The 21,753-nt window shown below is 44.7% G+C and overlaps 1 protein-coding gene across 7 annotated transcripts in view; it reads left to right on the top strand.

Moving 5' to 3' along the window:
- BCAS3 (BCAS3 microtubule associated cell migration factor) overlaps positions 1 to 21,753 on the top strand; it is a 351,964-nt gene that overhangs the window by 316,623 nt on the left and 13,588 nt on the right. For 2 of the 7 annotated variants that reach the window (XM_035343346.1, XM_035343345.1), the window contains 2 exons: positions 12,163 to 12,330; positions 19,389 to 19,454. The exons of 1 other annotated variant lie outside the window; for it this stretch is intronic. In XM_035343346.1, coding sequence (XP_035199237.1) covers positions 12,163 to 12,330; positions 19,389 to 19,454 — 234 coding nt within the window. Of the gene's footprint in view, positions 1 to 12,162; positions 12,378 to 19,388; positions 19,455 to 21,753 lie in introns of all 7 variants that reach the window. 4 more of the 7 variants (XM_035343348.1, XM_035343347.1, XM_035343351.1 and 1 more) reach the window with 3 other exon arrangements.

The following is a 21,753-nucleotide window of genomic DNA, read 5'->3' as shown; positions in this document are numbered from 1 at the left end:
GTCCAGAGGAGGGCCATGAAGATGCTCAGAGGGCTGGAGCACCTCTCCTATGCAGAAAGATTGAGGGAACTGGGCTTGTTTAGCTCGGAGAAGAGAAGGCTCCGAGGAGACCTCATTGCGGCCTTCCAGTGCTTGAAGGGAGCGTATAGAAAGGAGGGGGAACGCCTGTTTACATGTGTTGGTAGTGATACAACAAGGGGATGGTTTTAAACTAAGACAGGAGAGATTTAGGTTAGCTATTATTAGGAAGTTTTTCACTCGGAGGGTGGTGAGGCACTGGCACGGGTTGCCCAGAGGGGTTGTGGACGCCCCATCCCTGGAGGTGTTCAAGGCCAGGCTGGATGCAGCTCTGGGCAGCCTGCTCTAGTGGTTGGCAACCCTGCCCAGAGCAGGGGGGGTGAAACTGGATGATCTTTAAGGTCTTTTTCAACCCAGGCCATTGTAGGATTCTGTGATTTGGGCTCAAGATTTCAGCCTTGTCTGAGGGACGGGAAAGGTGTGGGAGCAGCTTCTACCTGGGTTAGAGGATTCCCCTAATAACCAGATTTCTTCTCCATGTTAAATTCCACAGAAACTTGTGATTAGCCCCACTTCTGAGAGTTCAGAGAGGCTTAATTCTACTGTAAAGCTGTCAGCAGTGATATTTTTTTAAGACGGATCTTGGTTCTTGTACAGAACTACTTCTCGCTAAATTCCTGTTCAACCAAACACACTTGTCATTTCTCAGCCATTAAAGACAATAAACTCCATCTTTGGTTTTTTACATGCTGAACTTAGTTTATAATGATAGATACTTGTTTATAACGTACTGAAGATTTTTGTTAGCTTTCTGGCATAAAAATTGGAATCTTCTCTTTTGATTCGTAGTTATTAGTAGCAGGTTTATCCTTTAAAATATGTGCAAGTTATGATTTCAGTAGAATATTTATTGTCCACAGCAATGGTAGTCTGCAGCTTTCAGAATCCATCTTGCCGTGGCCAGCGGCATGGTTATAATCATCGCGAACTGCGTGCAGCAACTGAGGCTCCTTTTGCAGAAGGGTTTAGGTACTGCAAGGCAGAGAGCCCCAGGGTACCTGCAGGGAGGAATGAGCCTTCCTGCCCCAGCCCAGGGGTATCTGTAATAGAGAGGGCAGGTTTGAGTGATGCGGTGTTTAGAGGATGCTATAAAGTGTTTGCAGAGCCTAGTGGCTGAATCAGGCCCTCCTAGGGAGGCAGGCAGGGAGAAATGCCAGCTTGGATGACCCCAGAGGTGCTGGGAAGACCGGGGTGGTTATTCCCAGCACGGCACAGGGACAGGGCCTGTGGGGTCAGGCAGGGATCTGCGGTATCGCCGTTTGGACTTCCAGACACTGAAGTTCCTCCTTTATCCCTCGCTGTGTACCTGATTTCTTTGGGCTTTCGGTGGCTGAATGGTCAGTCCCAAATTACATTATAGGCTGCATTGTTTCAGAAATCATAACAAAGCATGTCCTTGCCTCAGTGCTTCAAAATGGCTTTTACTAAAGCAAGAAAAAAGAACATTGACTACAAAAAGCCATTTCTGGTGCTTCAGAGTTAGGGCGCGCTGCATTTCATGAATTAACAGCACAACGTGAATTATCAGACTGTCCTCTTACACTTTATTTTCTTTGCATTTGTTTGGGTTGATGTATCCACTTCCTCTCCTTTTCTGCCTTTGTGGAGATCCATTTATCTTCATGATACAGATGGGAATGTACAGCTCAATCAGGCAGGTCCCCAGTGGGCAGGAGCCTGCAGCGGTCTGAGTCTCCACCAGTGTGAAAGCAGAAGTCCTCGTCTGTCTTCTTTTATTGTTATTCTGTTTAATTAGTCCTTGTTTCTTCCTGAAAGCCTTACTGCTAGCTGTGAACAGTGAGCCATCTTTGCCGAAGTCCTGTCTGCATTTGGAGCTGGTACTGCAGATTGCCAAGTGCGAACACGAGGCATGCAGAAGGGTAAATCTCCTGCCCATCGCGTACAGCCTTTTCTGAGGATGAGAGTGAGATGAGTTAAATGACCGAAAGCCGTAGGCTAGGACATGCCAGCTGCAATAATTTTTTCACTCAATCATCTCACCTTGCGGTGTCACTCTGCCTTATACAGCCAACAGATGTCTGATGGATAACACAAGTGACAAGGGCAAAACCTCCTGAACGTGTTCAGAGGAGAGGTTCAGGCAGCGAGGACTGGTCTGCTGGCTCCTGACCAGCTGGGTCCTGCCCGGCCCGAGTGAAATCCCTGCGTTTAATGGGGTTTGCTAGGAAGTCAGACCTCGGTGCTGCGAGTCACTGAGGGCTCTGGCCCTGCTCCAGAAGCACATTTAAGCACACCCTTAACTTCCAGTGTGTATATACGACCACTGAAGTCACTGTGGCTATTTACGTGCTAAAAATTAAGTATATGCTTAAGCTGGCTCAGGGCCAGAGATTTCAGTGGTTTGTAGGTCCAGTCCTTGTTGGAGCTTAGATAACCAGCTCGTGCAACTTGGCTCGGGCTTTTAATGAAGTCAGAATCGGGCCAAAAGAATTTATCTTTCCTGACTTGGAAGGCTTGTACGGAAACAAATCTAATGTTTTTTTTTAATTTTTATTATTTTCTAAACATAAAATTTCACGTTTCCATGTAGTCCTTAAAGAAACACATTTTCTTAATGTTCTTGGAGGAATCCAGAGGCTGAGACTGAGCCATTTCCAAAACGCCCGGAGTTGATGGAGAGGTGCCTGTGATCTGCTGCCTGGCCAGGGCGGACACGGTGCCGCCCGAGGTCCCTCGCAGGCGTGTTGTCCTCCCTGCTAGGAAGGAGTGGCGTTGCACTGGGCTGTCCTCGGACAGAAGGACTGCTTCTGGGCAGCGCTGGCCACAGAACTGCCCAGTGCCCTTGGTGAGTTACTTTAGCTTTGGTGTTCCAGCTCTTCGCTGCTGTGAGCAACACGAGTCTGCATTTCAGCACTGATGACTTGTTTTGCCTCGTCTAAGGGTTTGGCTGTGGGGATGTTTTGTAAGCTCTCCTTCATTCCCTGCTCTTGGTAGCTTGACTAATACGTAGCAAGAGTGAATTTCCAAAGCAGTTCCCGATGTTAACGGCGCTGTACCCTTACAGCCCAGAACACAAACGTTTCTGTCACTCCGGTTTAATACTGGAATCCATCTCATGGTGTTTGTGAGATGTTCTACAATACGGGTAGGGAAGGACTGGGTAGAGCAGGCTGTGCGTGTAGTGTTAGATCCAATTCTAATACACTGAGTTACCACGGAGTTCTGATACAGAAAGCGTCAGAAGAATGTTTTTTTCTCCTCAACTATTACCTAGGGAAAAGCTGGTTTGCACCATAGGAACATGAACGCCTCCCATTCGAAGTGAGCTTTATTTATCCTGTGCACAAGGACTTAATAGACAGTAGCTTGGAATCGACACACGCATTGTCTCATCGTGAGGTAAGACAAATAAATTACAAGTCAGAGGCCCCGAGCAGGATTAGTGATGCACCTTAGGAAAATATTTTGGTTTCTGTTTATATGTCAGCTGGGTTGTGAAGCGTTTCATCTGGAAAAGGTGATAAGAGACCAGTGAAATACTTGTTCTTACAATGCAAAAAATATTCCAGTTTCATTCTTAACTGGATGCTAGTGATATAAACCAAATTTCGCATTTTTGGAACGTCGATAGCTGCTCGGCCACTTTCCTATGGATGCTCTTCTGCAAACTTTGTTTTTGCAAAGCAAAATGTGGTACCTGCTGCAGCCCATCTGGGGAGGGACTGCACCCAAGATGAACTTGGCCATTCAGCATTACGTTCTCTGTTTCTGTTACAGAAAAAAAAAAGAGTCTCCTATTACAGTGTGAGTGATATATTAGGATATAGCACAGTTCCAATGTTTTTTCAACACTGAGACTTTTTTTAATTCAAGTGAAACAATCAAAATTAAATTCCTTGGCTCAGACAGTTACCACTAATTCTTAAGCCATATGACAAATCCACAGTTTTGTCTCAAATTGTAACATAAGATCTTAGTTATCCAGTAAACCCTGATGAGTTGTCAGGCCTTTCCTTACTTGTGGGTAAATATGAGTCATTTATAATCCATTATGTGTCCTTCATACCTGTGCTTATGTATGCATTTGCACAGGCTGCAAGATTGATAATAAGCATGATAAATCTTGCTGTTTTCTTAAGGGAAGTAACGAAGAATTACCTAAGTCCCTCCAGTGGAATTGGCATATTGGAGGTGAAGCCACTAGGACAGGGTATGCCTGTAGACTCTTTCAAAGGGTTAAGAAAGGACTTGGCATGTCAATGTGAAGCAAATAAGGATCGTTATGGAGCATCACAGAAGTACCAGATGTATCCTCTATGCTTCTTCGGCAGCTTTTCCCAGTGGAGCCAATATAAAGACTTGAGCATCATAAAATTGCAGGTTTTGTTCAGATGAGAAGTAAAACAAAATAGAGACTTGTCTAAAGAAGCCTTCACTGAGATTTAATGGAATTCAATTTGTGTTTAGATTTCCTAGGCATTGATGAAAATCTCGTTAGTAATCATCTTACTGTAAGCTCAACTAAGGCCTAGGTCTGTGGAGAGTGGGAAGTTTTACCAGGAGAAAAAAAGTCACTAGATTTTCTAATTTTAGCCGGGACTGAGAATTATAAGTATGTGAATACCACAAGAAAACATTTCCAACCCCGCACAAACTAAAAAGTGCCGCAAATCTGTTGTGAATCATTTTTTAATGAAGTTTCCAGACGTGGAGGTTGAAGGACCATCAGGTGAGGCGCCTGATGTGCGGTGGCTTGGGGCGCACCCAGCCCCGACAGCCCTGGCGCTCTTCAGAGCTCTCCGCTTCTGGATACTCCCCTGTGCATCAGGATTAAATGCAAAGAGAAGTTAATCTCTAGGGAGTCTTGGGGCTGATTGTAGCATTCCGGGCTTTTTCCGGGCATTCTGATACTGCAAAGCTGTGAAGAGTTAAAATACGCAAGGATCTTACTATTCTGGGGGAAAACAATATTTTCCCTTACCATGTATTTTTTACTGAAAAGGCTGTTTTGTTTTCAAAATGGTAATAGCATCCAGGTATGGTGTAGTTCCTATCTCTCTTTGCTTTTTGACCGCTACAGAAGTGGCATGCAGTATTGCAAGAGGTGTACAAATGCACTCCTTTTATTTTTCAATGCTCCGGATCCCTCGGCCTGCAGCTGAGTGGCACCTTCCCCACGGGCACCTGCAGCGTGCCAGGGGCTGGCCCCATGGCAGAGCCAGCACTTGCCACCAGCCTCCATGTCACACTCTTCAGCAAGGGCCGGTGCTTCTGGTACTGCAAAACTGCAGCATAAATATCCCCGATGACACCAAATGCACATTTTTTTGCATGTTATCTTACAAGTCCTGTCTTGGATAGATGTCACATCCCGCCTCCGGTTTCTGAACCATCAGGGCTCTCTCCCTTGTCCTTTCATTAACCCCCTTGCCTTTCGGGAAGCCAGGAGCTCGGCCACATCTGCAGGAGCCGTCAGTGACACATGGGTGCTTCGGGTGGCTTTGCTCAGCTTTTGCCAGCCCGGCTCTTGGTGGCGGAGCAGGGCCGGTGCCACGCAGGTCCCTCGTTTGGTGGCCGGGCGTGCAGCCGCGGGCTGGTTGCAGCGCCCCTTGGGCTGGCATGGAGCGGAGTCGCAGGGAGCATTCGAGGCGAAGGCAGGGTTTAATAAATATACTTAATCATTTATATTTTGACCTTAGCCCAGACTCATACTCAGACGTAGAAAGCTGAAAGTTGAAAACGTACTTTGTCAAGGCTCCTTTGGCTGATGCAGTGGTAAAACAGGGCAGCCTTGCTCTGAGGAAAGGCAGATCCTTCAGAAAGGAGAGTAAAAGGTCAAAACTAATCCAAAAGGACAAGCAGTGTATGTCTGTGTGTATATTGGGTTTCACATATGAAATCCAGTCATGATAAATCTGATGGCTTTAGAAACATCTACTTTGATTAATGAAAACATAGTTCCCATAGACCGTGGGTTTCATACTTCAAAGTTCTCCTGGATTTAGGACCTTAGGTTTTGCTTATTCATATAACATGCAGGAAACTATTTTTAAATGAATAAGGGAGTTTAAAAAAAAAAAAAAGGCAAATGTTTCAACATCGGAGGTAGAGAAAGACTGGATAATAAGGAGCAAAATTAACAAACAGCAGACATTTTATTATGCATTTTACAATAATGTTTACATTCTTTCCTCTATATTTGTTTTTCCTTGAAAAGATTTATGTATTTATAAAAATATCTCACTGTTCCAGCTCTGAAAATTGCAGCCTCCCTCACATTTGAAAGCCTTCATGATCGCTGGCCATGTTCCTAGGCATCTGAACCGCTTCTCCCCGGCCCGTGGTTAACCCTTTCCTCAGGGGGGAAGGAGACAGCTTCTGCTGGGCAGTGGGGAGGAGGAGGAGGGCGAGACGGCCCCCAGGGACCCGCCAAACTCCCACCACAGCACCGGGACGATCCGGCCCGTTGCAATCCATTGCTGCCGCCAGGCTCGCTCCTCCCGGCCGCTGCATGCTTTCCTAGAGCTCATTTAGAAACAATTAGAGAAGAATAAGCAGCGTTTTTGTTTGCAAGTCTGCCGTGCGCCAAGGAGGCACGCAGGAACCTCTCAGCCACGGCAGCCTCGCTTATCCAAAAGTTCAAAGGGATTTGAAAGTGTTCGCTGCCTGTGGGACCGGGCACCCCGGCTGAAGCCTCCATTAATTAAATGCACTCACAGGATACAGAGCTGGTGAGTAATGTCCTGTTTATAGCAGAAGTGAGCGATTCTGGAAAAAAAGAAACACTGTGGGAGGGAAGATGACAGGGAAATAGAGTTAATCGCAAAGGCTGCAGCCTCTGCCATCGTTTCCCAGGGCACTGCTGGCACTCACACCCCCAGCTCAGAGCCAAGCACAGGTGAGTTTTGTCAGCTGAGGGGCACGTCCCGCATCAGGATGGGAAGGAGGTGTGCGATCTGGACATCAGAGACCAGCATCTGAGCATGGACGTGTCCAGAAGCCCAGCAAGTGGCAGGTCGGGACGAAGCCGCGTCCTCCCCAACCAAGAGAGGAATTTGTGCAGCTCCCCCAAGGGCAAGCACTCGGTGCTGCTGCGCTGCAGCTTTCCCCCTGGAGTAATGAGGTTACAGCGTGGAAGTGAATTGGCAAACCCTGTAGGAAAGTTCAGCCATTAATATTTAAACGGAGTATGTTATAATTTGACTGACTACTTGGGGCGAGGAATTTCCATGTGCTCGTTCCTAACACACCCATGGGGTTCTCGCTCCCAGCCCAGGCTGTTCTGGGCACTGCAGTTCCTGGTGCCTTTGGTCCAGAAGGGCCCAGGGCTCCCTTCAGCATCCCCTCCTGCTTCCCAAATGGCCTCAGCAGGAGCAGCGCGGGCACAGGCAGCAGCATGGGCACGGGCAGCCCTTCTGCTCCTTCCGACACCACCTCCATCTCCCCGAGGGCCTTCCGTTCCCAGAGAGCAGCCTGGGTCGAGCCCACGGCTCCTTCCCAAGAAGGATGCATCTTTTATTGGTTAAAATTGGCAGGCCGTTTCCTTTACTATTTACTCTGTTATTTTTGCTCACGCGTATGTTGCAATATGCAAGGTGAGGCTCAAAACTGTCAAGCTCTTTAATAGAACCATTACTGTATTTTTGGAGAACGTACTCTTTTTGATTTACTGTTCCTTAGAAGACAGGAAATGGAGCTACTTGATTTCATACTTTAAACAAAGCCGTCCAGAGGTTTAATGAAAAAAATTTCCCCTGGCTTTCGAATTAAAGGGCTATGGTGAAAGATTTAGCTTGGCTATTTTGACTTAGAAAAATAACATACTAGAAGCATTAAAATATTTTGTAAAAATACTTTTTAGTACTAGATTTTTCAGAGAAAATAACCTTCTCTGGTTTTCTTGGTCTTCGGTCGGTAGGGCTAGCTGTGAAAGGAAAGGACGTTTCCAAGGTTTGGGTATTTTTCTTTCCTTCTGTAGAATTTGTTTTCCTTTTACATTAAAAGCCTTGAAACAATTGCAACGCTGAAGACAAATTCCGTGCTTCTAAGCAAGGTAGTTTGGTATGAGTAATGGCAGAAGCCTTTGCCATTAGCAAAACGCGAGCAGCGTGAGGCAGAAGGACGCAGAGCCTAATCCTGTGCTGCCCGGCAGCGGCAGGAGGAAAGGGCAGTTCTCCTCGGGAGGCAAATGTCAGTGGAAGGCCAGAAGTGGGAGATCGGTATCAGGAGAAAATCAGTTTTAATAGGAAAATGCTGCGTGTGGAGCAGAATTAGCTTGGAGTGTCTGGGGCGGTAGAAAGCTAAACACGCTGGAATTGCAACACAAAGCACTTTCGACCTAGATGTTCAAGCCAAGGTTTCTGCTTGTTCCATTTGGTTTGATTTGACTTTGTTTTTTATTTGTAGCGCAGTGGATCTGGGACGGAGCTTGGGCATCGTACAAAGCAGGCTGATGGTCTTAATTTCCACCCAGTTTCATCTTCAGTAAATAAGGAGAGAAGGAAACATTCTGCTAGCTTGAAAGCACCGTACTGCAGGATGAAATATTGACACAAGTTAGCGGGATTTTTTTCAGTGACTTCAGTGAGGTTTCACCAGGATTTCACTAGTAATTGCTTGGCTAAAATAACACCCGATTTTCTTCTGGAGTTGTTTCTGCAGTAATTCGTCCTTATAGGTGGAACCTGTTCCACCATCAGAGGAGCTGTGTCAGGTCTGGGGGACAGAAGGAAGGCTGGATTTCACACATCAAGGTCTTACATTCATGGCTGTCAGTAAGATTTCAGCAGTTTATCAGAGAACGCACCTGGCAAAGCCTGCCTTCTCTCAGGCCCTCAGTAATCCTCGGGATCGGCAGGAGGCTTCCTCTGTCACGCTGCTACGGCGCTGCCACTACAGCTTTGGGGTTCGGGGCATTGAGAGCAGGACGCTGCTCTGAGATGTGTTTGTAAACTTCCCTCTGGCCAACGATGAGAAATTTGATACGTTATCAACTGAGATGCTAGGACTGACGAAGAGAGAGCAAGGCGGACAGAAAGAGAGATTACAATTTAATAAATAGCAAAGATATGGTTAGCTGCTATCAGTTTAAGTTTAATGCCATTAACTCTTGTGCATTTGGTAATGATGTATGCAGGACAAAGCACCCAAAGGCTAATGGGGAGTCACCAGCCCGCCTGTGGTTCCACGCGCTTCGCAGAAAAAAATTTCCAAGGCATAAAAATACCCAGGACTTCTGCCTTGAGAAAATGTTTTTTCTCCAATACATCTGCTGTATGTTGATGCAGCAGCAAGACCAGGAAGGGCCATGACAATCGCTCTTGTTCTTCCTGAAGCATCTTTTTTTTTTTTTTTTTTTTTTTTTTTTTTTTTTTTTATACATCAGAGAGGTGCAGAGCCAGTGGTTTGGGCTTTGTGGTACCAAAGGACCTGCCTGTCTTAGGACCTGCCTGTCTTAAGCAAGGTCACGTTTTCTCCCCACACACTCTGCGTAACCTAAGTTACAACCAATTTAATGAATGTATATATTGAAATAGGGAGAAATTGGTGGACTCCAGGACAACACCTGATGGTGCAGAGCCCATCTCTGCCCCACCGCTGGTTACGCAGTGATGCCTGCACAGCATGGTCATGGCTGGTGAACCGTCGCTGGGTGCCTGGACAGGAATCATATTGCCAGATGTGTGCTTTTAACATGCAAAAGGAGTGAAAAGGGAGGAAAGATAAAAACTAGAGCCTCACCAGCCTTTCAGTTTTTTACAAGAAAGCTTTCTGTGCAGTTAATCCCTCTAACCTGCATTTACATTAACACTCGCACCTCACACGTTGCTGCTAAGAAGTTTTGGCAGCTCCTGGCCCTGATTGCAGAGGTAATGCTACACTTGTCTCCTTTGCTCTCACTCAAGTATCTCTGGAACCAGAGACCAGCACTCTATGAAGTTTCTCCTTGTACACGTATGCAGTCATCTTGGCAGAGCTTCAAAAGCCATTTGCCTTATTATTCATATGTCTGCTTATAGGAGCAGAAATGCTCCCATTTCTCACTTTCAAAATAAGAGCAGACCCTAACAGAGAAGAGATGATTGCTCCTTGGCATTTCTGCCATTCAGTGGGAGCTCGCTGTCACCCCGCTGCCACACTGGGCTTTGTGGGTGCGGGTTTAGAAGCCCCTGGGTAGCTCTCCAGGGACACGAACAGCCATAGGGTAAGTGCCTGAAAGCAGTGGGCTCCTGGACTATAAGCAGAGAGGGGATCTCAGGGCCTCATGAAATCCCATGAAGGATGACTTGAAAAAGAAACCTTCAAAAAAGACCAAATTTTGCTTTTCCTCCTGCAGTTAGGGTAGCTGACAACATGGAAATGTTGCAGAGACCCAAACATAATAGAAATTACTTAGCCTCCTCGCTGCATTTTCTCAAACAAGCTTCAAGAACCCTTGCCTTAAAACAAATCAGTAGACTGAAGTAACATTATAAATCCAAAGACCCATTAAAAAGTTGAAATATTTGGTCATTCCTCCTCTCGGTTCAAACTGGGATTCATCCAGAGTTCAAGTGCGTGTATCACACAAGAGCCATGGTCCCATTTTGTAGAGGTCCATTTTAGTGTTGATGGTTTTCTAGTGCCAGGAATCTACTCTGCAGCCAGGCAGAGAGATAAATCAAAGTTGTGCTCGCTGATGAAATTCAGGAGCCAGAAGTCACCATTGCAGCCCATATAAATCCCTGAATGCCAGCCCTTGTGCTTTTGTCCATGCCATTAGAGTTCAAAATTATCTGCCCCTCTTTGCTGATGTATGGATTAACCGGCTGCCCGAGTGTTTACTAACGGTTATCACCCAGTACTTTGGACGTTATCAGAGGAAGGGACGCCTGCCGCAGGGCTTGGTCTCTCACCCTTTCTATTACCACCTGTCAGTGGCAGAGAGTGTGCTGTGAAGCTGTACAGTCACAGAGTACAAGTGTAGATAGTTTCTGACGGCTGATCAAAGGGGAAAACCAAAGGCCTGATAACAAGGACGTGTTTCATGTACTTTTAACTTTGAGAAACATTGGCATTTGCATTTTTTCCCCTCTGCAGGCTGGCAGAAACCAGGCACAATAAATGCTGCATATTCAGTTACCTAATAGTTGAGTAAATGGTATGTGCTTGAAGCAACAAAGCATAACTGTAATCTTGTTCCAAGTGGGAATGATTTAAGTAAGCCTTTGCAGAAGACTTGCTGTATAATAAAGTAGAATAATTTTAATTTGTACTTTGAAGTGATCTTGAATTCAGAATCTAATCTTTGTATTCAGCAGAACATCGTATACTGTTGTGAATGAGGTAATAACTGTAAGCTAAGGAATTACTTTCAGTATCTTTTGTAGGTACGTGCACTCTGTCATCATAGCCAGCATCCTCAGCAAAGCACTGCTGATGAAAGAGTCTCTGTTAGCTCAAGTTGCAGGTAAAATTTCACCGTACAGGGACAGAAAATCCACATATCTAGGCTGAAAGAAGGGCTCACTTTTTTCTGTCAGTAAACGTACTTCGAACACAAAGCAGAAAGTAAGCAAGCCGTCCTTTTCTCACCAGCATATCACACTGTTGCACTTCCCTGCACAAGAGCAGGAAAGGTACACTAGCTGCAGTTTGTGGCCAGCAGCAAGGACAAAACAACCTGACTGTTTCCATTGTCCAGGCTGAGAAAGGGAGGGAGTGCTCAACAGCAAAGCAGCGAAAGGCAAATTGACTTTAAAACTAATTTCTGGTCCTCTGACATACTTAATAACCTATACAGGTTTTTGTTTTTGTTTTTGTTTTTTTAACATTACAGTTCCTGATTCTTTTGTCATTTACATCAGTGTCATTATGCTGATTTCAGTGAAGCCTCTCCCAGCTCTCACTAGTGTGAGACCAGACTTGGGTCTGTATTTCTAATTTAACATTTTTGCATAAAGCTGCTAAGTACCTGGGCCTCTCTGCTTGCTCCTACTGTGCTATTAACGCCAATGTTTCAACTGATGTGCTAAAATTAGCTTTCCAGGAGCTCAAAATGCAAGGCCTTCTTTCTTTCAAATGCAATAAATGATATCATATGGTCCCAGGCTCTCCCGAACATCTCCCGTTTGTTTGTTGAAGGTGCCTTTGACCGGAGCGTGACCTTGCTGGAGGTGTGTGGGAGCTGGCCCGAGAACTTCGGTCTCCGCCACATGTCTTCCATGGAGCACACTGACGAGGGCCTCCGGGAGCGCCTGGCCGATGCGATGTGCGAATCCCCCAGCAGGGACATAGTGGGATCAGGAACAGGTACAAAGAAGAGGTGTGATCAGAGATCACGTACATCTCACCCAATGGTGATTTTTGTTTTTTATTTTTATTTTTTAAGTTTTGCTTCTCCTTTCCTCTGCACACTACCTCTGTGATTAATCAACTTTTATGGGGGTCTCCCTTAGTGTGAGAAGAGTCATTTATAAAAAGAAAATATCGGTAGATCACATAAACATAAGTCAGGGAAGCCTAAAGCAACCCAAAGAAAAATGCTGGCTTTTGAAGCTCCCTTACCATAGCGCTGTGATAAGGGCTCTCCTCCCTTCCCTGCCAACTCGGGAGCATCTGAGTCTATGTGCAGATTGCTGCCCTTGCCCACACTGATCCAAACAATGTCATAATCACACACATCCTAATTTTGTGTCCTGAATAGAGCCACTGTGAAATGCTGGTTCTATAATCCAAATTAATCTATCTTCATCAGTGTCCATTATATTGATAAATTATATCATCTGTTTAAGTAAATGGAATAGCACGTCAGAGATTATGCTGCTCAGAAGGGGCCCAGTGCTAGGAGATGTTCAGAAATGTTAAAGCTCAGTTATTGTGGTTTTATTGTCTCCCATTAATTTTGGCTTGTTTTAAAAATGCCTTCTAGTAAAAGGTCTAGGCCCATCTTTGATCTGTGCACCATTTGTGTTGCGACCAGCAGCTAATAGCCATGGTCGCTTCTAACATCAGCTGCCAGCTCACTTGTCACTCTTCTGGCAAGATGCCTGGGAAGGAAAAAAGGAGGAACTTGAGCAGTAATACAGGGGTATGCCAGCCTAGTGACAATACAGAAACGTTGCAGACAGTAGAAGCTGCTCTTCCTTTGGCTGTGGTCCTCGTATTGCTGAGGGCCGTGTGCTGTTCTGAGCTCTCCCAGCTCTGCACCTCTCCAGCTAGAAAAGAGCTGAGCACCTTCCCATCAGGGCTTGCCCCCATGCTTTACAAAAGGGGTACTACGGAGTATGCAAGCTACAGCAGGTCACCACACTGTTACTACCTCCCACCAACTGGAGGAGAAGGTTGAAAATCAGCAGTTTAAACTCCTTTATGTAGGTACAAGTAGCAATAACCAAGCTGCCAAATGGTGCAGAAGCACCTTTCATACCCCAACTTGTCACCTCTCAAACGGTCTTTCCTTTGATTTGCTAATCCTGAAAAAAGTGGAGTCACGGGATGGCTTGAGACTCACTATTAATAGAAGGAGGTTGGTGGAACACTAAGTAAGGGTCTCGGTTACAAACCTGGTGCAAATTTTCACCAGTTTGTTGCCTTGGACAAGCCTCTTAACGTGCCCATGACTGCTGCATCACTGCAATGGGGATAGAGATGCCTCACATTGCAGGGGTGGAGTTTGATAAGCAGAAGTTTGCAAAGGGCATTGAAGGTGGAAAAACAGGCTGTGAAAATGCAGAAACATACTTATTTCATCACTTAGCCATACTGTGAGCAGAGAACTTGGGGATCATGTTCACTTCTTCGGATGGGTCAGCTCTCCTCATGTGCTTCAGAGGAAAGATGAAGGGAATAATTTCGCTGAAAGCTGAAGCAATCTAGACGTGCCAAGTTGAGGTGACTGACTGCCCCAGAGACTTTATTTTATACTGTAAACCAAGAACTTTGTCACAGTCAAAGAGTTCATATTTTCTTTCCATTTTCACCAGCTGATTCCGGTGAGTGCCGACTTCTTTGCCATAAGGTTAGGCTCAAAACATTTCAGGTGTAAAGACAGAAGGGGACTATTTACAGAGACACCATCACTCAGCAAAAATGTATCCAAAGAGATTTCTCCCTGCTTTTACTCTAGACCCATAAATCTTCATCACGAGTGTAAGATAGATGCTGCCTCAAAGCAGCAAATCTAAGCACCATCACACAGTAGTGAGAAACATGAGCATTGACCCAGCCCACCCCATCCCACTACCCCACTTGCACTGTCATTGTGCTCTGTGTTTTTCTGCCTGTCGTGGGATTCTCTCTATCACTTACATACTTTATTCTCAGGATTTGGACATGTGATGACTTGGTGCAGCAGAGAAAACCTAGTGATAAGGCTGTGAACTCTGATGCCCTTTCCACTTCCATCCCCTAACAGCTCTTGAACTGTTCTTCTTACTAGATGCCCATAAAAAGTACTCTCCTGCTCAAATGATACCTGGAAAACTGCTCTTGCCTAGGGAGTCGACCAGTGCTTGCTACAACATGCGTGGCTGCACTCACGGCAGGCTGCCAGCCAGCCATTTGTCAAACTGCGGATCACGTTAAAGCTCTAGCATCTGTCTGCTGGTTAATAAATGGGAAAAGATAAGTTTGGAGGTACATTACCACTGCTTCAAAGAAGAGGCATCTTTGTTGGCTCATAACAAGTAGGATAGTTTTAACTTCCCCCCAGACCACTTACATCTTAACAAACCCAAGCTGAATTGCATTTATCTTTGAAAAACAGTTCTCTAGGCTAGCTCTTCCTTCCTTGGATTCCCTTCCACTCCCTCATCTCAATGAAATGATAGCAAAGAACTTAGCAGAAAAGACACCATAAATTTTCTGGTTAATAGTTGATTTCTGTGTTGGTACTGTTTCCAAAGACAGTAATTATATTTCTGCATTGGATTCAAATTATGTAATTTATAAACCTCGATCTAATAATCCTAAAATGACTTACTTTACCTTGAAGTCGCTCATACCTTTAATCCTTGCCTGTGCTCTTCTAATTCTTTTTAGTCCTTAAGCACATTTTACAGATTTAATTGAACTTACAAAGTCTTTTTTAAACTGAAACATGCAACAATGACATTTCTAACTCCGAATGTGAAGGTATGTGCCTGTGTAGTGCTCCTGTCCACAATGTGGACAAAGAAAAAATGGGCAGTAAGTAGATGGACAGTGAGACTTTATCGAAGTGCTCAACTGGGCCTGACATGCACTTAATGGCAAGAGATAAATAGATTCTTTTAATACCTTAACTGTTAGGACATAGCTGACACATAGATTTATATAGTAATCAGGGCTGATATGCAAAAGTAGTACAGAGGAAGCGCATGCTCAAAGCACACAGACCACTTTGGGAAGTAGATACTAATGGTATCTTTGTTCCTTACCTACTCCATTGCATTGTAAAGCTGGGTTAGCAACACCTCACTGATTCAGTGGTTCAGGCTACTGGCAGTGGCAGAAATCACCTGAAAGTTGGTTGTGTAGGAAACGTTAAAGTGGAGGACAAGAAAATCATGAAGAATAATGCAGCCTTTGCAAAGAAGGGGAATTAGATGGCCTGATGGGTCTTGTCCATCTCTGACTCCGGCTGGTTGCCAAGGGCTGTCGGACAGTGGACGGGAGAAGAACCAGGTCTGGAAGATGACCCCCCAAAAATCTACTTTCCTTCTGACCTAAATGATAACTCCAGTCATCCAGCTAGTTGACTTGATTGGGAAACCAGCTTTCCTCCTTGTTATCCAATTATCCAGACGACCCATGTCTATCTTAAGTGGAGTCTGCTGTACATAAGCTGTCAGCCTAGATACACATTTAATTCCAAAGAAGGCGTAAACTGGCAAAGATGCAAAAAGATGTTTTTGCTGTTTCAGTTTCTGTCAAACTCTTAACTGAAAAAAAAAAAAAGGAAGGTCTGCTCACAGAAATTTAGTGGTCAGTGACCTCTTTTCCTTGCAAAGCTTTGTTTTCAAGCAGCTACAGTATTTACATTTGCATTATAGTTCCTAAGTATGTGCTGGAGCTTCACATCACATTTTCAAAACAAAAGCAAAGCTAGTATTGTGATTTATGAAACTGTGACAAATCTCTCTGACTCACTCAAACTGTACACACAGAAATCGCCAGCCCAGGCTAGAACTCTTTCCCTCCAAAATACTGTAATCAGTAAATGCTCTGATTTATGTAGTCCTTCAACAAGTACATTTTTTAAGCTTTCAAATGCACTTTGGTCATTTCTAGGCATAATATTGAAAAGCAGCCTGTAATATGGGGCCAAGCCTCTACAGTCTAGTTGAGAGGATGTTTTCTGAAATACACCAATAGAAGACAATTTCTGTGACCCCAATTTCTGTGCCATAGGAGTTCATGTGCTGAACTCCACGAGTCAGGTTCCTCTTGCGCTCTCTGCCTGTTACTTCTGGGCTGAGGAGGGCACGAGCACCATGCTGCTGATGTGGTTTCTTCCCTCAGAGGTACAGCATGGGGCGATCTGTGTACATCCCAGGTATCCAAATTCATTAGACACCCAACCACATCCACTTAAAATATAAGCTGGCCTTAAAGAAAACCTGCCAGTCAGCCGCATAAAGGAGTTACTGACTCCAGAACAGTAAAAGGGAGCATGAAACCTTGCAGCTGTGCATGTACAACCCTAAGGAGAAATGCTTTCTACCCTGGGGAGAGTTCATCCTAGCATCTCCTGCTGTTTCAACCTGGGTGAAAGGTCTAGCTCCATGTTAAATCTAGAAACAGCCTCACGCTTGCCCATCACTCAGTTTAGCAAATCAAAAACCATTCTCTACATCTCTTCAGGTTTATTACTATAAAGCACATAGCACAGTGACAGCACAGTAGATTTATTCTTTAGGAGACTAACACAACACACAGGTTTCCAAGGGAGAATTGTCAGTATATAAAATAAGTAAGTATCACTGTTCAGGTTACTCTGTCAAGGTAAGCAATATGCTGGTGCAACTGTCAGACCCCTGTTTTTTCTTCCAGAAGGAGCTTGGCGGGTACAGTGCCCCAGGAGTCAGGGCTGCAGTGGAAATGCAGGATGCAGCGTGCAGGAGAAGATCCCTGTTCATGCCCATCTGCTGCATCCTCTCTGTTACCATTTCTTTGGCTGCCTGAATATTGCACTTACATTCATATCTCATTTACTTTGACAAATCGTACCCAAATCCACATTGCTGCTATGTTTTATAAGTGGTGGAACTGTTCTGGGGATATTCAAGAGTAGGATTTCATTTTGTGGGCGTGTATCCTTTTTTTTTAATCCATCATGAAATCCAGTACTTTATGATGGCTCAGTTTATACTGCAGTTTATGGAGCAAAATAATGTTTTTTCTCCATCTATTCCAGTTTCAGGAATACGTATGAACTTACACTAAGAGCCTATATTAAAAACTGCAGAGCACCCCACAAATTTTGCATCTCAGAACCCTTGTTATTAGTTCTGAACAGGGAAGGATGCAATTATGGCACCGTTGTGGTCAATAAAACCCATGAGTTTTGAAGAGTTGCTATAGAATTTAAAGCAAGGTCTTTAAATCCCCTTATAAAGCTTCAGTTAAACAACAGAAAATCTCATTTTCTCTCAAAACTCCTGCACACTCTGTCAGCTACCAGCAGTGGAAAGTCGGTGGCAGCAGAGGTGCGAACGCAGCAGAGCCCTGCACGGGCCCTGGGTAGGAACCTTCTGGATTCCTTCCAAATGTCATCAGCAAACTCATAATGCAATGAAAGAAGCTCATATGTTGAAGCAAACTCTTTAACCTGATTAATGGGGTGTAAGTAAGTGGAGCTAATTAGAGGTGCTGTTATGGGATAGCCCATCCGAGGCGCTGGGATCCGCGTTTAGGCCGGTTTGGCTTCAGGCCTCCACACAAGGCCGAGCGCTGCATCTGGCTGTCAGATGGTTACCACGGCCTGAGCCTCACACGGGTCTTGACACCTCTGAGCTTAGCAAGGGGAAGATTTTGAAATATTTATGTGAAATTTGTGGTTTGGGTCTAAACGTGAAGTTCACGATGAGCAGTGAAGTCACACGCTCTCCTGCATGTCTGCCTCAGGTTGGATGGGAGGGAGAAGGAGCAGGGGCCTGCTGGTCCTGCGCAAGAAAAACCCTTCCTGATTTTTGTCCAAAAGAGAAAACGTCTGTGATCCCGAACTGTGTTGAGAGATGAGCAACCACCTGAACGAACATAAATGTACCTGTGCATTTAGTTTCAGGAATAGAATTAGCCCTTTATAGACTCAGAGCTTTGATTGGTACCTTTCCTTCCTTCCTTTCTCCTTTTCCTTTCTCTTCATTTTAATTTTTCTAAGATTTTTTCCCCTCTCTCTCCTCAATTGGTCTTAATCCTAACTTGGTCATGGTGTCTAGGAATACAAGAACACAGATCAATTGGTTTTCCCTCTGAAGTGCATTTCTGCAAAGAGATTTCTGCATAGGTTCAATGCAAAATCAGCTCGGGCAGCAAACACACTGGCATATCAAGTAACATTGATGCTAAAAGCAGCCTTTGAACTTTCAGAATATTCATGCCAGGGTCAGAGATTAAATTACCCCCTCAATTAAGTCTAAGAGCTCAATGTTCTTCGTACAAAAGGTTTATTTGGATGACACTCTTTAAAAAAAAATGAAAATTCAGGGCTCTTTAGGAGCCGCCATTTTTGAAGTGCTGGGGAAGAAGAGCAGCATTGACATTGCCCTCATTTTAACATGGTTACACGACTAATTTCTCACGTGCAAGATGCAGCAGCACGGCTGCCCTGTGCAGGAAGCACACGGCTGTCCAGCCAATGCAGCCATCCTGCGGAGGGCATCGAGCCCTAAAGCCTGGGCTTCTCTTTCTCTCCAGCCCTGCCCAAGACACTGCAGCCCAATCCCACAGCCTGCCAGGCCCACCAAGTGCATTTTAGCTCCCAAATGGTTTGTCAGGTCTCCAGACCTGGACTGTTTTCCACTTCTCAGCCTGGGCTGGGGCAGCCAGCCACACCAAGCGGGCCCTTCCCTAGAGCCCAACAACAGGCTGGGGCTTTCAGTGGAATTTCTTCCAGGTCAGACGTTGCTTAAGGGGGAGGGGGGATGAATGCTGATACCACAAATGTCTCTTGTGTGAATTTAGGTTCACTGCTGTTCATAGAAAAAGCCTGCTGATGTTTCTAAAGGGTGTACTGATACTAAGAGACAATTCTGACTTTCTACCGTTTGATAACAAGTTGGTCAACTGCATTTACTTATTATCAATTGTGGTGTGGGGAGATTCCTTTTCTCTTTCTTCTTATTAAATCAAGACACTTTTTAAGAAATATTTTATTTTTGATACAGAAACAGCCGGTGAAGTAGCAGTAAAAAACATCACCACAAAGAGGCACATGGCTTTGAAATGTTTTGGTATGTAACATAACTGTATTGTTCTCAGGTCTTAACTTGTGCACAAAGAGTGTTTCTCCTTGTTTTAAAAGCAAACCCTCTGTCAGTTTTCAAAGGGTTACACACATAACGTGGTTGTAGAGGAACAAAACAAAAAATATCTAAGTGTTTCAAATCATTTCACAAAAAACATTGTTCTATTTCTCCCCTTAAATGAACAAGAGTTTCTTTGATTTTTTTTTAAGTCAAATTTAGGATTCTGCTGTTCAGAGCAGAGAGGTCACAAGGCCCTAATGTATTTAGCATTGACTGCCCTCTCTTGTAGTGCGTCTATTAGTCAGTAATTTGATTTGTACCTATTCATTTGCAGTCCCTGCAGGAGCTCTGAGCTGGCCCCAAGTATAATTGGTGCTGTCTCTATTTTTACATCATTAGATTAGCCCCGACTCCTGGCCACTTGTTGTCTGCGCTTGTCTGTCCATTTATACAACCTAATGTAACACAAAATTCATTACTGATCACATTACTTTCAACTCTGAAGCCAGCTTTGTGATAAACATTTTGTTAACCCTTTCTTGCCAGCACACAGACCGGGGGGATAAATGCACTTTCCCTTTGCAGAAAAATCAATATCATAATAAAACAAAGTGCAGTCACATTTCTAGATTTGTCATTCCTCCTGGAGAAAGAAATGGGGAGAAACATATATGAGATGACTAAATGATGTCTGCATCCAGGCATCTCAGGCTGCTGTATATGAAATGAGCTCAGCAGTGTCCTTTCTACTAGAATATAAAGAAGCGACACAAGATAGGGCCAGCACTCAATTTAAAACTTAATTTCTTACTCATTGTTCTGCAAGTGTTTTAGCTCTTCTGTGCAGGCTATAACCAGGTTATGACATTATTGGAACTGGACATTTTTCTTCCAGTGCTTTGTCTCCAAGTAGTTAACAGAGAAACAATTCCCCTTCTCCTTAGAGATTTGTTATTATGTTGGGTTTTGGTTTGGTTTGGTTTGTGGTTTTTCTTCTAATGATTAAGCAAATTAATTTTCCTACTGCAATACTCCAGCATTTCACAGGAAAATGTGAATCTCCCTTCTGTCTAGCTTGGTTTTGCTCACATTTGATTGTTTTGCTGAGTACCTTGTAAAGCGTTAGGCTTTTTGCATCACAGAGGCTTCTGCTATTGATTCCAACAGGAACAAGAGGAAAGCCACGGTAGGTATTCATTTAGGCCTGATTCTGCAAAGGGCTCAGCATCCTAACAGCACTGTTTGAACTATCACGCACATGAGGTGATGCTTGCTATTCAGAGAAATGTTTTTTGGTGCATGCAAAAGCTGTTGATTTTTAACAGTTTTCTAAATTGATTTTCTGTTTGTACAGCTTGGCGTGGAAGTCTGTTGGTTTGAGTTTTCTAAATATTTAGAAACATTTCTCAGTGTTTATTAAATGTTCCCTTTAAAAGCCAGGGTTCTGAGGCATGTCCCACACTGAGTAATCCTGCACTGAGCAGGGTGCAGGCAGCAAAACAGCCGTATAGGATTTTTCCATCTCTAATTTCTATAATTACCTTGTTATTCCTTTTGGAGTCTTCACATGGTATTTTTATGTAGCATACAACTTACGGCAAGCATATATTCCTTAGTAAGAGCCCTCGTCTCCCACCATTTGAAACAGGACTGGTATTTTTACAGCTGTTTTGTGAGCCCAAACTTGTTGCAGCTGCTGACGTGATGGCAGAATAAAGATGAGGCAGTTCCTCTCTGTCCTCCCAAACACAGCAGCCCCCGAAAACCTTTCAGAGCAAGGCTGGGGGTATTTCACTGATTTTTACAGGAATTATTTTAGTTGTGTGCAGCACTGGCTGGCGCTTGGTCCTAAAGCCTAGCCAGGAGAAGGTGCATGTCTCCGCTCAGCTCAGCTGCTGCCTTTGTGCTCCTCAGTGTCTGCTTCAGTTTTGTCATCTGAGTGCTGGGGATGCCAAAGTGACCTGAAGTCACTGTACGTGCTACTCCTGTGACCTCCCATTGCAGATGAGCCGCAGACGGGGTCGCGATGCGGGGCACACTGCGATGCGGGAGGTGTGCGCCAGGCGGGCTGCCTGACCCCAGACGGGGTCCTGCTGTCCGGGATGGTTAGTCTGATTCTGCTCCCCTTTCTGTTGCTATATAGTGCAGATCTGCCACGCGTCTGGCATTAACTCTTTGAAGGTTTGAGCCTTTCGTTATCTTAAAACGACACACGGCCAATCTGCCGACTCCCCTTCCTGCCAGTGTAGAGCATTAACATCGCGCTGATGCCGAGGGCATCTCC

The sequence above is a fragment of the Oxyura jamaicensis genome, chromosome 19 (genome assembly GCF_011077185.1).
Source record: "Oxyura jamaicensis isolate SHBP4307 breed ruddy duck chromosome 19, BPBGC_Ojam_1.0, whole genome shotgun sequence".
Lineage (NCBI taxonomy): Eukaryota > Metazoa > Chordata > Aves > Anseriformes > Anatidae > Oxyura > Oxyura jamaicensis.
Note: the sequence above shows the minus strand (reverse complement) of the source record. Positions and strands in the feature narration are given on the sequence as shown.